This window comes from Bos mutus, chromosome 1 (assembly GCF_027580195.1).
Source record: "Bos mutus isolate GX-2022 chromosome 1, NWIPB_WYAK_1.1, whole genome shotgun sequence".
Lineage (NCBI taxonomy): Eukaryota > Metazoa > Chordata > Mammalia > Artiodactyla > Bovidae > Bos > Bos mutus.
Genome location: NC_091617.1, coordinates 80,629,451 through 80,648,088, shown reverse-complemented (window position 1 = coordinate 80,648,088; position 18,638 = coordinate 80,629,451). Strand labels below are relative to the sequence as shown.

The 18,638-nt window shown below is 41.8% G+C and overlaps 1 protein-coding gene across 6 annotated transcripts in view; it reads right to left on the bottom strand.

The window, feature by feature from the left end:
• Positions 1-18,638, bottom strand: part of IGF2BP2 (insulin like growth factor 2 mRNA binding protein 2) — a 172,591-nt gene that overhangs the window by 14,485 nt on the left and 139,468 nt on the right. For 5 of the 6 annotated variants that reach the window (XM_070372070.1, XM_070372099.1, XM_070372089.1 and 2 more), the window contains 5 exons: positions 18,387-18,521; positions 14,140-14,262; positions 13,651-13,786; positions 11,158-11,286; positions 519-587 (listed from right to left, as the gene is read on the bottom strand). In XM_070372070.1, the coding sequence (XP_070228171.1) occupies positions 519-587; positions 11,158-11,286; positions 13,651-13,786; positions 14,140-14,262; positions 18,387-18,521 (592 nt within the window). The remainder of the gene's footprint in view (positions 1-518; positions 588-11,157; positions 11,287-13,650; positions 13,787-14,139; positions 14,263-18,386; positions 18,522-18,638) is intronic. The other variant, XM_070372077.1, reaches the window with a different exon arrangement.

Genomic DNA, 18,638 nt, shown 5'->3' with positions numbered 1-18,638 from the left:
CAGAGCTGCCCTCCCCATCCTTGGCAGGAGCAGATGTTGCAGGGGCGATGGTTCACAATGAGACTGATTAAACCTGTTCTGACTGGGCTGCACAGGACAACCTAGAGAGACATGGGCAAGGGCGTTGGGGGCCCTTGCAGTCCCTGTCCTTGGAGGCCTGTGGGAATGACACAGCCCACCTGCTAGACTTTGTTAAAGAACTTTGGAGACTGTTCTTTAGCCCAGCCTCACCTCCTAATGGGACTGCTGATCACCTCCCCGCCCTTCCCCACACCAGCTTCCAGCCACCTGTGGGGTCTGTGAGCACAAACGGGATGCTGACGGAGCATCCTCCCGTGCGCTCAAGTGCCGGGTCGTCCTGTGCTGGTACTCTGTGACGTGTCGCTCCCAGGACAGCCTGCAACCGCGGGGCACAGCATGTGCACCGTGAGCATGCCTGGTCAGTCTGCCAAGGACTGTGTGGCACTGGCTACAGGAGAGGGACGAGTGGCGGATGGAACTAAACTGTGGGCACTTACAGAGTGATGATGCGGGAACGGGCCAAACTGGTGAGGGGGGTACAAGCTGGAGAAATATCCGGAGTGGGTCTGCAGCAGGAGAGAAACATTCAGTCAGTGGGGCCCGCGAGGCCGCTCACCAAACTCAGGGAGGCAAGACGCCCACACGTACCCTGGCTCCCAGCACACCGCTGCGCAGCCCTGAAGGCACATCCCTCTGCAGCTCAGATCTCTGCTGCTTTCCCTGGTGGAGCCAAGCTCTGGGCTTCCCAGGAACCCACCAGGGTAGGGAGCATGCACTCACACTTTCTAACCTAACCTCAGGCAGAGAGGGAGGGCCAGTGGCTTCTCTTTGCTGAGGAATTATGAACCGTGGATTAAAGGCCTAGAGGGTGCCAGGCCAAGTCCAAGAGTTAGTCCAAACAAGCAAAGGTGTTCCTGGGGAAGTCAGATCACTGAGCTCCCAGAGAATCTTAGAAGGAATGGAGTGATGGAGAATAGAGGAGTTAAAACAAAATTGAGACAGGAGAGAAAATGAATGAATAATATATATATATATATATATATATATATATATATAGGGGAGGGAAGCAGGGAACAGGAAGGCAGATGTGGTAGAAAAACAGAGTTGTTAAGAAAACAGCATTCATTTTAAAAGTAGCTGCTTTTTATTCAAGGCCTGTGTCCCAGGCATTGTGGTAGATCCTTTATTCATAAATTCTCTCAATCCTCCTAATAGTCCTGCGAGACAGGAATGCATCTGCTTTTATATATTTTATGGGTAGAACGTTAAGCAGAGTCAGCAGAGTCTAGTTCACTGTGCTTTACACATAAGGCCAAGTATAATAAATGCTGACCTGCCTGGTACAGGAAGGAAGGTGGACACATGGCCCTGACAGGAAGGGAGGTGGACAGCTCTGGGACCAACCCTCAAAAGCCTGTCTGTCTGGCAGTTGTCAGACACGATGAGGCTTGGAGTTAGTGGACCTAACTTCCATTTGAGGACCCTTGAACAGATCTCCTGGTGTTCTCTGTTCCCTGAATATCCAACTGGCTTCTCTGTTCCAGAGCACAACACTGCCTTAGGAATCAAAATGTAGCTATTCCTCTTTTTGAGTTTGGGCAGTGGACTTCTGACCTCAGGGGAAAAAGACATATGAACATGGTGGGGAGCTTCCTCCAAGGGTGTTTGGGGTGTCCACAGCACCTGCAGGAGACAGAAGCTCTGCCAAAGGAAGGGAGTTCAGTTCAGTCGCTCGGTCATGTCCGACTCTTTGTGACCCCATGAATCGCAGCACGCCAGGCCTCCCTGTCCATCACCAACTCCGAGAGTTTACTCAAACTCATGTCCGTTGTGTTGGTGAGCCATCCAACCATCTCATCCTTTGTCGTCCCCTTCTCCTCCTGCCTTCAATCTTTCCCAGCATCAGGGTCTTTTCCAATGAGTCAGTTCTTTGCATGAGGTAGCCAAAGTATTGGAGTTTCAGCTTCAGCATCATTCCTTCCAATGAATATTCAGGACTGATTTCCTTTAGGATGGACTGGTTGGATCTCCTTGCTGTCCAAGGAACTCTCAAGAGTCTTCTCCAACACCACAGTTCAAAAGCATCAATTCTTCAGGATTCAGCTTTCTTTATAGTCCAACTCTCACATCCATACATGACCACTGGAAAAACCATAGCTTTGACTAGACGGACCTTTGTTGGCAACCATGCTGTAAAAGCCAGCCTCTACTTTCATAACGTGGAAAGAGGCTGCAGTGACACCTCATGGCCACAAGAGGGGGCTATGAGATCAGTGTTCTGGCAAACTCCACTTTTGAAAGGAAGCGTTGAGTGAAGATACTTGGCTTACTTGGTCCTGCCTCTTTCTTGAAGAACACCAACTCCAGACTCTACTCAGCGCAGGTCCCAGTTCTGGGCCATGGAGGGTCAGAAGAGAATTCCAGCAGCTTTTCTGCCCAGACAAATCCTTGGGGAAAGGCTGCGTCTGTCCTCCTCTCACCTGGAAAGTTTTTCCTTCAGCCCTCAGCAGAAATAATTCTTTTGCATTGTGATTTGACCCCAAAAGAGACAAACCACAAGGGTAGCTCTGTTTTAGGTTTAAATACTCCCAAGACAAATATGGTATCATATTTAGATCTACCACTTGGGCTGGGGAGGGAATGAACTGTAAAAGGCTAAAAAGAACGGATTCCTCAGTCCCCTTTTTGTTCATGAGTTACAGCTGGAAAACCACTGTGGAGAAAGAGCCCTGAACACAGCAATCAGGAGCCTACTTCTGGCTGAGGCTCTGTCATTAGCTTCTGTGTCTGTAGGATGGTTTTTGGAGTCAGAAGGCCCCGAAGACTTGAGTCTCAATCACTAGCTGTATACAACTGGGGATAATTTACTCAACTTTTCTGAACCTCATCCACAAAAGGATTTAAAAAGTATCTAGAGCTTATAATACTATTGTGGGAGTTCATTCAACTGTTTATTCATTCATGCATAAGATATTTGAGCAAAAGCACTGTTCTAGGTGCTGGGGACACAGATACTAAGAGAGAAAAGTGTCACTGCCACCATGGAACTTAGGTTCTACTGGGGAGGCAGACAGTATATGAAAAAAATGAACAGGAGGACACGAGGAGGGGTAGCTGCTGAGATAAGCAGTGGGCTGGTGGTTTCACCTGGAGGGGTCTGGGAGGACTCGGAGGAGGTAACTTATGAGTGGGGACCCACAGAGGATATGGAGCCCCGTGTAAGGCGCTAGATAGGAAACATTCTAAAGAGAGTTCTTTGAGATACAGAGCTAGGAAAGGGCTTGGCCTGTTTGGAAAACAGGAGAGGCCAGGATGGCAAAAATAACTGAGACAGAATGAGATACGATGGAGAGGCAGGCAGTGTGAGGTCACGCAGAGCTGGGCCTGGGTTTGGACGTGGGTTTGACCCTACGTACGAGAGATGCCCCTGAAGTACCCCACGTGGCACTCGATGAGGTCACCGGCATGGAGACTCCATCACTGGGGACCGTATGGCCTTTACTATTGGTAAATGAGCACTCATTTATCACACTTCCCATTCCCTCTACCCTTACACTTATAGGAGAGGCCACAACCTCAAATGGAAGAGGTGCTTAGGCTTAATGATCAAAAAGTAACCTGTTGAATAAATGTTCTCTTTAATGGGAAAGCAGGGTGTAGCCATCTGACAAACTGGGGCCCCAGAGTGGGACAGGTGGTATGGAACCCTAACTCTAAAATGGCAGTTGAGCTTACTGTCTCAGTTTGAAGGTCCTCAGCTATTTCATTGGAGAAGGCAATGGCAACCCACTCCAGTACTCCTGCCTGGAAAATCCCAAGGGAGGAGCCTGGTAGGCTACAGTCCACGGGGTCGCTAAGAGTCGGACACGACTGAGCGGCTTCACTTTCACTTTTCACTTTCCTGCATTGGAGAAGGAAATGGCAACCCACTCCAGTGTTCTTGCCTGGAGAATCCCAGGGACAGGGGAGCCTGGTGGGCTGCCGTCTATGGGGTCGCACAGAGTCAGACACGACTGAAGCGACTTAGCAGAGCAGCAGCTATTTCATGAGGGAGAAGCTACTTTACTTTAGATGTTTCAGAAGAATTACAATTTCAGATATGGGGGGGGAAGAGATAATGCTGAAGGTGCTCCTGAAAGATGTGACCCCCAAAAAGAGAGGCCACAAGGGTGGGGGCATCACTATTATCCACTGGTTAATTTCAAATTCTCGGTTTGAGGGAAATTAGTGTCATCTTCTATGCTTGACCATGCTGGGGTAGTAGTGGGGTAGATACCAAACTTTGGCTGACTCATTGGAAAATACAAGACCCTGATGCTGGGAGAGACTGAAGACAAAAGAAGCAGGTGGCAGAGGATGAGACGGTTGGATGGCATCACTAATTCAATGGACATGAGTTTTAGCAAATTCCGAGAGAGAGTGAAGGACAGGGAAGCTTGAGGTGCTGCAGTTCATGGGGTCACAAAGAGTTGGACATGACTTAGTGACTGACCACCAACAAAAACATATCAAACACACTCAAGAACATTTAGAATGAAATTAAAGCTGGGTCTGCTTTTCCTAGAAGAACTACAGGGTCCTTAGTTCCAAGCTGTTGGGTATGACCATTTGATGCATCATTTAGGTGATATTCTGAATCATAAAGAAATCACGGAGCAGGAAGAGAGAAGGGTGTGCAAGGGTCGTAAAAAGGCAAGGGTCAGGCATACAAAATATTTTCAGATATATAAATAGCTTTAGTGTGATGACAGAGTGCTGTTACAAAGATGGCAGGTGCTCCTCCCTGGAACCAGGGACATGGACGTGGGGCAAGGGAATGGACTTAGACAGAGGGTTCAGAGTCATGGGTAGAGCTGTTCAAGGTTCAGAAGGCACACATGCTACCCCGGCTTGTCCAGTGCCTCCTACCAGCCCTGTGTGCTCTCAGAGGACCACCTCAGGAGCTGATGGGGACCAGAAGTTGGTAAGCTAGAAAGAAGTGGAGCCAAGATTCAAGCACAGATCCTCTGTCTGACTCTGTGTCTCTAGATCTTAACCCAATGCTGCCCTCACATGGAACATTCCAAATTCACTGGTTTATAGGTGGGACCCACAGTGTATGTTATGATAAGGCTGCCCAAAGGGTTCTAATATGCCTTTTAGTGAGTTTAAGTACATGAATGAACAATTAAAACTCACTGGACATATGCAGAGAACCAGCAGCATGAAAGAGGGAAGCAAAGCTAAGCAAGGCAAGCACATGACCTTGGTAAATTAATTTAGCAAAGAGGGAGAACTTTTTTAAAAAGTCTGCTTTGATTTCTCAGTGAGATTCAAGAGGGCAGTGCTTTAATGTGAGTAGACTGCTATGAGGAAAGCCAATCAGAGAACTGGATCATCAATCTTAGAAATTAAAAATGAGCAGAGTAAAAATTCAATGGAAACCACGTAAATAGAAGCATGGACACTCTTGAAAAGGCAGTCAGTGCACAAGAAGGTTAACTCACACAAAACAAAAGGAGGGACTCAGAAAGACATGGCAAGTAGAGGGAAAGGACTGCTCTCTCTCCAGAAAGTATAAACTCCAGAAGCCAAAAACAGAGGGAAGAGAAACATACCAAAATTAATAATACAGACCCAGAAGGTTTCCTGAACCAGTGAAAAACCTTCTGAACAGTCAGACTGAAGGGCTGACTCACATTTCTGATTTCCCAGGGTGAAGGTGAAATGCTACAAAAAGCAAAAAACTTACAGGAAAATGAAAAAAAAAAAAGTTTCTTACTGGTAGCAACTTATCTGAAAAGCAAAATGCTACAAGTATTGCTTTAAGAGTTCTAAAGGAACTATGACCCTAGAATCTCTAACCATCCAGTTGAACTTTCATTCATGTGTGAAAGGCAAAAAAGGCATTTTCAGATAAACAAAGGCTTAGAAATTATACTATTTATGTGCTATTCCTGAAAAAAAGTTATTTAAGGAAGTGCTCCAGAAAAAGAAACAAAAACAAATAACTCAAGAAATGAGAAGATATGGAACACAAGAAACCACTTACAGTGAGCAGAGACCAGTAAAATTTAGCTAATTCTAAATAACTCTGAATTACGAGATTGTGTACTAAGAAAGAAAATTTAATAATTTGGACTAAAGTTCCAGATTATTTCTAGAGTAATTATAAAAATACATTAAACAAATATTAGAAATAAAGAATTTTAAAAAGTCATAATCATAGTGGGAACAGTAAACTGCTCTCAAAATGTAATGTCATAGAGATAAAAAATAATTATATAGAGGATACAAGTCATCAATTAAAGTTTGATTTTACAGTGGTCAACACAACTTTTAGTCCATTAGAGAAGGTATATCTTTCCAAGATCCATAGTTTCCAAAATTTGATCATGCATGAGCAAGACCACAAAACCCAGAACTGTTTCAATAACATTCTTTGAGAGGAAAGTACAGGAAACTATTGTAAGATAACAAAAAGGGAACCCTGAACTACTAAAAAATTAAAAGAAAACTCCCTAATAACCTTGATTAAGGAAAGAGAAAACACAGTATGTGATGTTAGGAATGAAAAGAGACATTCTAATAGATTGCTTTGTACCACTTTGTGTCACTAAGTATGAAAAAAGAGATGAACACTTTTACAGGAGAACATAAATCAACAAAACCAGCTCAGGAACAGGTAAGAACTGGAAAGGTATAAATGATCTTTCTCCAAACACAAGTGCTAGGCCCAGAGGTTTTATGGATGGATTGCATTAAATCTTCAAGGGACAGAAAATTCCTACATATTCTCAATTTTCCCAAGTATAGTATAAGTTGACTATCCTTTCAATTCAGTCTTTTGAGGAAAAAAATAACCCTGGTGTTGACACTGTCAAAGATAGTATAAAACTATAGTAACTGCAGTGTAGACAGAAAGATGAACAGAACAGAGCCCAGGAACAAGATTCAGTGGGAGTCCGGCATACAACAAAGCTGACATTTCAAACTGAGTGATGCAGTGGGAAAAAAATAACACTGGATCCCTAGCTCAACGTACAAGTCAAGATAAACTGCCTATGAATTATAAGCAATAGTCCCCCCAAACCAACAACTAAGAATGATGTAAGAAAACCTGGAAGGATATTCTATACTCTTAGATAGCAGGCAGCTTTTTCTTAGCATAACATCAAAGGCCAGAAGTCCATGAAGGAAAACAACACTGATCTAACTATCTTAATTCTTAAAATTTCTGCATTAATTCTGTTGAAGGAAAACGTGAAAATTTTAAAGAAAAATGCATTCCCTTTTGATGTAATAATTGCAGTCTTAGAATTTACTTCTAGATCTGCTCACACTCTTATGTTTAAGGACATTCATTTTGACACTATTGGTAGCAGAGAAAGCCTAGAGAAAACCCAAATGTTGAAAAACAGCATGCTCAGTAGAAAAATTATAGTAATTTCATACAATGGAATTAAAAAGCCATTAAAGAGAATCAACTCTAGATATGGAAAGATGCTCATAATAAGTGAAAAATAAAACAACAGTAATTCACTATATGTGGCATGATTCCATTTGCTTTTGAATAAAATGATTATATATATGCTCATAAAGCATTTTAAAACATAACAATACTATACTTCTGGGGAGTGGTAGTTGGGTAAAATTTGGGTAAGAGAAGGAAGGCTAAAGGGAAACATTTCCTATTTACTTCATATAGTAGTTCACTTGTTCAAAAAAACCCTATTTTAAATTACTATGGCACAAGACACCACAAATAAAGCAAAGAGAAATGACAAGCTAGTGAAAGATATTTACAACATGACAAATGGTTAACAGCCTTAATATGTAATTAGCTGTTACAAATCATTAAGAAAAAGATGGGGGGAGATGACAATAGCAACTAAGATTTATATAGCAACTACTGTGTACGGATTTTTACTTATTTAATTACCCTGACAACAATTGCATGAAACAGAGGACATGGAAATGCAAAGAGGCTAAGTCTCTTGCCCAAGTTTGCTAAAAATAACAAGTTATATAGTGCAGAGATTCAAACACAGGTTGTTTGACTCCAGAATCTATACTGCCTCTCCACAGATTGATAGGGAAGGGATATAAAAAGACAATTAATTAGAGAGGGAGAAAAATGTCCAGTAAGCCCCAAAGTGCTTATTACAAGTAAAAGATACTCATAATAGTATCTTTTAAAGGATCAGACCGCAGGGCTTCCTTGGTGGCTCAGTGGTAAAGAATCTGCCTCCCAATGCAGGAGACACAGGTTAGGTCTCTGATCCAGAAGATCCCACATGTCGTTGCGCAACTAGGCTCATGCGCCAGAACTATCGAGCCTGAGCTCTGGAGCCTGGAAGCTGCAGCTACTGAGCCCACACGCTCCAAGTACTGAAGCCCGTGTGCCCCAGAGACTGCTCTGCAACAAAGAAGTCACCACAACGAGAAGCCCACACAGCAATGAAGACCCAGCACAGCCCAAAATAAACCAATAAAAAAAGTTATTGTTAAGAAAGTACCAGATTGCAAGGAATAATTACATTGGTAGTGAGAGTACAGAAGGAAAAAAAAGCCTCTGTGTCACATATCAGATAAGAAGGAATAATAGTACATTCTTTATGTATCAAAATTTATATGCTAATAAATATAAAAATATCAACATTTATATTTTTATATACTTATACATTCTTTGGCTCAGCAATTCTATTTCTAGGAATTTATTCTGAGAAAATAACTGGATAAAAGAATCATGATATATATACAGGAATTTCCATTGTAGAGTGAAGATTTGGAATATATATCATCTATATACTTAATATATACCCACACACAAATAAATAGAAACACTAGTTATTTCGAGATTAAGAAAAAACTTGCACTTGTACCATTTGCTTCTTAAATACTATGCATGTATTACTTTTATAACCAGAAAATGAAAAAATGGTAATTTTCATATATACACGCATACATAAAAAGCTTCCAGCATTGGTACCCCAATTCATGCATGTGTGAGCCACCTATAAACAGATGCACAGATCTCCTGACCTTCGGATGTTGACAGCAAAAGCACTAGAGGTTTGTGACGTATAAAAGCAACCAAGAGATACCCTAATTCCTTGAAATTTGAATGTCTAAGTGACAGGAAAGCAGTAATATTTTATGAATGAAGGCTCCCCACCACTCCACCCTCCTCTGTCCTCAGGAGGCGTGGGTCCACCTGGGAAGCCCTCAAGCCTCCAATTCAGGGCCTAGACCCTGCACAGGTGGGTAGCGATGCCCACCTCTATGCCCTCCCTGTCTTCTGTAGCTGTCAGAGAGAGAGGTCTGCAGGAGCTGTACTGTTGCAGAGTTGGGGCAACTGTGTGTTTTAGATTAGAAACTAATCTTGATCTAAGGGCTCAAGATCAGAACTACATGGCTTTTAACTTGAAAATATTTTATTTAAAAGCTGTTTTATAGAGAACAGAAACTATTTTTGTAAAAATCATTATTCTACTGTTTTAGTAAAAAAATCTCAGATGTACAGGATGTAAAGGAAGCTTCCCAACTGGCAAAACCTATTTTCAAGTTTAGAAAATATTCTGTTATCATATGAAAAGTTCTCATTTTTCAGTTCAGGGATCTGCAAATTTTTCTGCACAGAGCCAAATAAATATTTTAGGCTTTGCATATCTCAGGGTCTCTACTGCATCTACGCAACTCTGCCATCACAGCAGAAAAGCAGACAGACAATGCGTTTAATAAACATTCATAGTTGTATATATACACAAAAATAAGTGGTGGGCTGGATCTGGCCTCAGACGGTCATTTGCTGAGTTCTCTTTTAGATGATCAATTTTAGAAGAATTTTATACTGTATTACATCTTTTTTCTCCCACCATTTATGTTACTTAGGTTGACAGAGTAGCGTGACTTTCAAAGTTATCATCGGTGGAGCAGTACCTATAATCTTTCTTTCAAGAAATGCCACATGTCTAAGGCCAGTTCACCATCCTGGGCTCAGTCATTCTCACATCTCAGCAAAGATGGGGACACACACTTCTCAAAGCTGTTCTCCCCGCTTAGAGTACCTACATGACTGTGACAGCTGCCAGTTCCCTCCTGCCATATTCCCAGCTCCCTCTAACACTAAGACAGACAGACAGACACACACACACACAGCTCAATATTGGACGCTATCCTTTAAAGGAAAATGTATATAATTCTAAAGAAATGGTATGGAGAGAAGCTGTATATAAACACGATGACAGAATGTGCATGTCCTTGTGACTAAAGATGTGGGTGTCAGTTCATTTCCCTATTTTTTTTGGCAAAACAGCACACTGAGTTCACCCTGTCTCTACAGCTAACCCAAAGAGTTACTCAGAATTCTGACACTGTGAAGCCTACGATACCAGAGACCACCTCTCAAAAGAAAGAGGTGGTTAAGCTAATGTTCTCCAACCTGATTCTTTCTTCCCATTTAAACAATATGAACATTGGGAGAAAATTAGTTTTCTTAAAAAATAAGTAGTATGTGTGGAGAATTAGGAATGAATTAAAAAAAAAAAAAGCTGTCAAGTATCCTGAGCCCTAATTTGGTAACATGTTGATCTTGAATGATGCTTGTGGATGGGGACAAGTAGAAAACACATAACGTTCATGTTTCTTCTGCTGCTATTAATTATGATTCAAACAATAAATACTTACTGAGAATCTACTAAATGCCAGGCATTGTGCTAAGTGTCTAGGAATAAACACTGTGTGTGCTATTTTCTTTTAAAAAACTATTAATAAAATATAATGTACTTGAATCGTAGACCCAGGTTAGAATTTTATACATGAGTCATCTAGGTACGAAAATATATTTTAGTAAGTGAACAACACTCATGAAGGTTCTTATTTGCGCTAACAAATCCTTTTTCACATTGAACAGGCTTCTAGCTAATGAATTTGCTAGCAGTCTCTTTCTTTCCCAGATATGATATATACTATGTTTAAGAGCACATATTTAGAGGATGGTTTTAATCTGTCCATTAGGAAGAAGTCCTAAGAACTGTTGAATTCAGCCCTTATGAGCACGGCCTCCAAATGAAAGCTTTGGCTCTGATTCAACACAGCGAGAAATGCCGCTGCCTAGAGGAGTATGAGCGAACCCCTGAAAGCTGAGCTACTTACAGCGAAAGGGTGGTAGGGGGGAGCGGGGGGAGCTCCTCGGGGCCCTGCTGGTGGAGGCAGCACGGAAAGTCCTGTTGAAAAGATGCCAAGTGCGCTCAGGTTCAACCCCGGGATCAGATTGGCTTGTTGCTGAGAATAAAAATGGAGAAAAAGTTGAGGGGAGGAGACCAGAGAGGCCCAGCTTGCCTGGGTCAACCTCCATCTCTTGTCTGGATGGCATCAGCGTCTCCTACTCAGCTCACTCAGGCCCCGTGGACCTCTTCCTCACCCTGCTGCCGGGGCGGGCTCTCCAAGCCTCAACCTGATGGTGGCGCTCCTTTCAGAGCTTCTCTGCTGCTTCGAGTGTCTACACATCTTAACACAGCAATGAGGCTCTTCCTGGGGGCCCAGGCCACCTTGCCAGCCTCTCCTGCTAACCTTCACTCACACCCTGCCCAGTCCTGCTCCTCTCTCCCCTCTGGATCCCCCGCATACACTGTCTGCTTTGTGAGAACTGTTGCTTGTCTCCGTCCTTGGCTGGCTACGCCCTACTCATCGTGTGGGTTTCACCTGACCTTAGGTGTCCGCTCCTCAAGGAACCTTCTTTCATCCCAAAGGCCTCAGCTCAGGTGCCCTTTCTGTGCCCTAACACACTCATGTTCCCCTAAAACAGCAGGCATCACATAGTATTTGAATGGCCCGTGTAGCTGCCTCTTCGCCTTTCAGACAACAATTTCCTCATGGACAGAAACTGTCTTGTTTAGTGCTGTGAGCTCAGTGCCTGGTACATAGTAAGTACTCAATAAATATTTGCTGAATGAATATGATTAAAACATGTTGGCTGAATAGTTCTTCCTAACTCTATCCAGGGAAAAATCAGACCCCTCATTAAGATATCACATGTGTAAACTCTTATCCATGTTTGGAATGGTCCACAACTTTGGCTTGTTTACCATTTAGCTGACAGTTTTGTGATCATCTCGCTTGCTTATTTCACATTTAAACACGGGGATGCTCACACAGGCTGCCCTTCAGAGGCAGAGGGATAATGTATCTCCCACCCTGGTCTGTAACCAACCTGCCTCCTGGTCCTACCACTGCCTCCCCGACCACTGAGCAAATCTCTAACATTATCTCTTTGCTCATCTGTGGCTCTAGGGTCACCCAGTAGCTTGCCTTCTTTTAGAAGGTCTGGAACGGGAGAGTTAGGATCTTAGCCTTTATCCCATTCATGTGTGAGATCTAGTGATTTTGTTATTCACCTATCAATGCATGACTTCAGCACAGACATGAATGAACCTAAGTGATGCACATGCTCAGGGGAAGATGTTTGGAACACCCAGAGCCTTTGCAGCATTTCTGGGTGTTCAGAGAAAGAGTTTATCATAGGACATCAAGATCCCCAAAGAAGAAAACGAGATCAGTGGATGATACTTTGACAGACAAATACACACAAATGGGGGGAGGGAAGGTCACACTGCAGTTGTCTCCTCACCATGCTCACCATGTCCCATGTAATTATCATGTGGGCCGCTAAGGTGGGACTTGGGGTGAGGCAGGAAGGCAGTACTGACCTGACTAAGAAGGTCCTATGCCAAGTGCTGCAGTGAGGGAGCTGGGGCTGCATTTCACCCACCTAGTCCCTTCTCAACATTTAGTCCTCTGTGAAATGTTACAAAGTCTGGGATTTTCTTCCAAGTCATCCAAGTGGGAGTGGGGACGTGGATGAAGGTTCAAATGAAGCAAAACAGGCCATGAACGGATAACTGCTGAAGCCAGATTAGGGCATGAGAGCTTATCATAGTATCCTTTCCTGTTTTGTGTACGTTAAAAAGATCATTATCATAAAAAAATGAAAAAAATTTACTCCTCTGAGCTGAGTTTGTGCTTTTGATTAAAAGGACAAATATTTTTAAGATTTCTGAATGAATTTCAGGATGGTGTCTCCCCATTATAAAGTTGAAACCAGGTAGTAATAACAGGAAGGACAAACCCAAATCAGTCTGCTAGAATTATTAGAGTCGAGGTGGATAACAACAGTTATCGGACAATCTGAAAGGACAGATCAGTGAGAGGTGAACATCAGAAATTTTTTTAAAACTGGAAAGTAGAGGGGGGAAAAAATCTCACTTTTCTAACATAACAGCTGTCTTGATTTTTATATGCAGCCTTCTAGTCATTTTGACTCATATTTTATATAATTAAAACCTTAGTTACATACACTTTTATATTAATATATTTTCTTAATTAACAATATATCATAAGCAATTTGATTTAAAAATCTTCCAAGCTGTGATTTTAATGACTTCACACTATTTTGTCGAGTGTACTTAGCATATTTTACTAGTTCGTCTCCTGATTATTCTAATGCCCTTGCCCCCAAGGAGAAAGGTGTAACTCTGTACTCCTAAAGTGCTTCTTTACTTTCCGAACGACAATTATTCTTAGAGAGGCTTGGGTCCTGCCTGACAACATATGTGAAAACCAGTGGAGAAGAAAGCAGTCAGCACTTACATTAACAGCCAGCATATCATTTTCAAAGGCCTCACGCAGCTTCTTCATAATCTCTATTTCGGCATTGGCACAGGCCTCAACTGTGCCCTTCACAGTGATGGTTCTTTCAGGGTTGTATATGCTCAAATCCTGCAAGCTGGCCACCAGGAAAAAGAGAAAAATTTCCTTTTTTCAAAAGGAAAAATAAAATCCCAGAAGGGTCACACTCACGTCTTGGTGGAAGAGGCAGGGATGGATACCCTCACCTCACACTGTGGCAGAGAACATCTGCCATCTTATCTCAACTCTTTGCAGTGACTTAGATGATATCAGTAGAGAAGGTCTGAGTGGGAACTACTTATGCATCTGTTTTGACAGTGCTGAAGATAATTATATGATTATCTTATGATTACATTCCCATTATAAGGAAAAGCAGATGAACGAGCTGGACATATCACAATGCTCACAGTCTCCATTACTGGGCACAGTTAATTGGAACAAGTGGCTTACGATGAGATTGTTATCTTGGTCCCTGTCTCATGTTCAATTTTCTTCAAATTTCTGCCTTCTTTTCCAATCAGTCTTCCAACCAAGCCATTGTGGGCCAAGATCTTCAGAGGAATCTCTTCAGCTCTGAAAGAGACCAGCAACAATTTGACATTTAAGTTGAACACAATGGTTGACTTAAGAGCTATAGTTGTTGTTTAGTAGCTAAGTCATGTCCAACTCTTTTGCAACCCCACAGACTGTAGCCCGCCAGGTTTCTCTGTCTATGGGATTAAGAGCTATTACCCTCCTTATTTCTTACAAATAGAAGCTGTTTCTGTTCAGCTACCAAGTGGCCACGGGCTTTAGGAGAAGCGGGGTTTCTCACTAACCCTAGTGCATGAATTCTGATGAACACAAGCCAAATCATGTTAATTTTACTCCCTTGTTGTGACTGGTTGGAAATAGGTCCATGAGAAAGACTGACCAACGAGGTATCAGAAGAGGTCTGTAGGGTGGCTTTAGGAAGGTTTTCCTTGCTCTTAAAAAAAGCACAAGGGATAATGACATCAGTCAGATGGTAGACTAGGAACAACAGGCCCTCCTATCCCTACAGAGACACCAAGTTGACAACAAAAGATAGGCTAAAATCTCTGAGAACTCTAGAGGTCAGGGGAGAAGCTATACCACCCAGGCTTTTATAAAACTGAAAAGGGATTCCAGCAAAAGGAGTAAGAAGTTTTGTGGCGTTTGGCATGCCTTTCCTGCTCCTTCCCCGACACAACATAGCAAGGCAAACTGGGAGGAAATCCTCCTCACCAAGGCCCCTCCCCTGGGACAGAAACAAAGGACTGGACAATGAGCCCAACATTCTATTCTGGCTTGCCTGGGGGCTGCCTGAGAGAGAGGTCTCTGTCTCTCCTAACTTAGGGAGCTGCCAAGCCTGGTGCCCAGGTCTGGAAGCTGCTGAAAACAGAGGTGTATAGTATGTTAGAGCTGCAGTTCCACAGTCAGAAGCCAGGAGGAGAAAGAAATCAGAAATGGTTTGAGAGGTCCTAAAACCTCCAGCCAGGCTGACTAGTGAAGGTCTTCCCCTGAACAAAGCCAGTATGCAAAGATTCTGAGAGGTGATTGCTTTTTCTGATGCCCAAATTCCAGCAAAAAAATTATAAGCCATAGAAAGAAATAGAAACATGGTCTAATCAAAAGATCAAAATAAAACTCCAGAAACTGACCCTAAAGAAATGCAGATCTATGAGCTACTTGACAGACTTTAAAATAATGATCACAGAGATGCTCAATGACCTAAATGAGAATACAAACAACTAAATGAAATCAGGAAGGTGATGCATGAACAAAGTGAGAATATCAACAAAGAAAAAGAAACTATTCAAAAACAACCTAACAGAAATAATAGAGCTGAAAAATATAACTGAAATATTAAAGGGATTCAAAAGCAGATATGATCAGGCAGAAGACAGACTCAGAAAACTTGAATATCAGTCATGTGAAATCATCAAGTGAAGGGAGAAAACAGAATTTTAAAAAAAGTACAGACAGGATAATGGGCTTTTGGAACACTATCAAATCGATCAAGAAACATGTCATTGGAATCACAGAAGGATAGAGAAAGAGACAAGGGAAAGAGCTTATTCAAAGAAAATAGGCAGAAAACTTTCCAAATCTGAGAAAAGAAATGGACACACAGATTTAATTAGCTCCAAGAACATCCAGCTGGGATAAACCAAGAGAGAATCACACTGAGACACATTATAACCCAGGTGTCTAAACTCAAAGAGAAAATCTTGAAAGCAGCATGAGAAAAGTGATTAGTAACATACAAGAAAGTTTTCCTAAGATTACAGATGGATTTCTAAGCAGAAATCTGCAGGACAGAAGGGAATGGGATGACATACTCAAAGCACAGAAAGAAAAAACTACCAACCAAGAATACTGTATCTAGCAAAACTGTCTGTGAAAATGATAGGAAAATTAAGACTATTCCAGATAAACAAAAGTCAAAGGAGTTCATTACTCCTAGACCAGTTCTACCAGAAATGCTAAAGGAGTCTTTTAAGTTGAAATGCAAAGATGGTTCAACATACAAAAATTAATATAATATACTATATTGACAGAATGAAGGGCAAAACCCACATGATCACCTCAATTGATAAAAGAAAAAAAGTGCATATCAGATACACTGAAGACAGTAAAACAGAAAGAAAAGTCATGGGCCTTTAAGGCTATGATTCAACTGACCCTGCAGTCATTCTCCCAGAGTAAGGACTTCTAATTATGTGACATCAAAACTGTTTCTTATTACTTAAGCCATTTGTTACGTTTTCTGTTACTTGAGACCAAAACCATCTAACAGGTGCACTACAACAGCCTCAAAATAAAGGGATGTTTGAAGAAGCTCCGTTAGAATGTGACTTACAGAGGGCAGGATTTTTCGTCTGCTTTGTTCACTGAGACACAGAACAGTGCCTGGCACATAGTACGTACTCAACGAATATTTGGTAAATGAATGGCTAAGTGGCAAAGAATCTGGCCGCAATGCAGGAGACGTGGGTTCAATCTCTGGGTCAGGAAGATCCTCTGGAGGAGGAAATGGCAACCTACTCCAGTATGCCTGCTGGAAAAATCCATGAACAGAGAGGAGGCTGGCAGGCTATAGTCCATGGGGTTGCAGAGAGTCAGACAAGACCAAACATGCACATAAATGAATAAAAGGAAAGTTTAGGATCTCTCTTCTCCATCCTCCACCTCCTACTCATCTTCCTCAGGGATCAGCTGAAATGTCACTTACATAGGAAAGCTTTCTCTGAAATCCCTAAATCTCTTTCTGTCTCTCTAGAGCCTTGATTATGGCCTTCAGTTACCTGCAGTTGTTTTCCACTATAGCACGTATCATAGCCGTGCTTAATTACTTACTGGTGTAACTGTTTGTTTAGCAGATGTCTCACACTGGATTAAAAGAAAAAGGAACTGGACCTTGTTCAGAGTTGTAGCCTAAGCCCCTAGCACAGTGCTCAGCATGGTGCCTCATTTAAAAAAAAAAACATATTTCAAAGATATTCAAACTCTATCTTGGCTCTACATAAATACTTTAAAAATCCAATTTATTTAGCAGTCTTTTTGATTCTTTAAAATATTGTAAGATGATGACACCTAATTCAAAGGGCCAAGGAGGGTAACATTTATAAAGTTCTCAATAATTTGGATGAGAGAGGGGCTTCTTTAAATTAAGTCACAGCATTTGGGGGATTCCAAAAGTCCCAAATAGTAAGTAATTCATAAGTAAAATGTTAGAGTTCCTCATGAAGCCTAAGAATTTGCAATGTTTTTCTTTTAAGTACTCTCATCTCCTTGGTTTTGGAACACTATTATTTGACACTGTTTGAATATAAATTAGTTTTATATTCAATTCATCCCTCACTGCTTCTTTATAAAACTGCCACAATCCATGCTTATAAGTGGATTTTGCCAGACTTACATAGAGCCTTTTTTATTATATTATCTATTCTATTACCATTAATTTGTTTATAATACAAATTAATAAATTTGTATTACTAAATTATACAAGTTACTATGAACTGTATTTGTCATTCAAATTGGTACAACAGGAATCCTAAGCAATATTTTGTGAAAGAAATGGACAAAGGAGATACAAGAAAAAAGAATAAAATAGCCACTCAGATACCAGTTTCTACTATTTAAGGAAACATAATCCAAGCTTAAGAGTCCAAGGGGCTTAGGAGCAAAACCCTTTTGATGGTTTTGGTGCAAATGTACTTTTTGAATCTGCCCCGTCCAATATGATGGCCACTAGCCATACACGTGACTACTTAAATCTGAATGGATCAAGTTAAAATATTCAGTACCTCCACTGCACTTGTCACATTTCAAGCACTCAACAGCAACATTTGGCTAGTGGTTATTATAGTGAACAGTGCAAATATAGAACATTTCCATTAGCACACACGTTGGACAACACGGTTATGTTCCCATCAATAATTATTGCCAATGAGTCACGGAAGCATTAGGATCACCAAGAGAAACGTGCAAGTAGAGAAATAGCCACGTTGTAAACATAAAAGATCTATTTCCCATTGTAGTCTCTATGGAACAAATACCTGAAATTAATCCTTCCCCCGCTCCCTTTAACTGAGAAATAGATTTACAGCTCTTTGAAAACTTTCCTGGGTTAAATGAATGAGAACCTAATCTTCTTTTCTGTTGAGCGGTCTGTGCATTGCATGCAAACTTACAGTTTGGTCTCATCAGCCTCTTTCTGCATGATTTCAAGAATCATGCGGCATGCTTCAGAGGTTCCCTCTGGGGTGGCATGGATGGTGACGGGCTTCTCTGCAGCCCCAGAGTTCTCCTTTCTATGGATGTCTACCCTGCAGGAAAAGAATCAGGAGCCATAGCACAACGTCATCTGGCACTGGACCCTAGTCCAAGAAAGTGTTGCACTGGCCAATGTACAGCAAGGACACAGACAGACAATAAGTGTCATT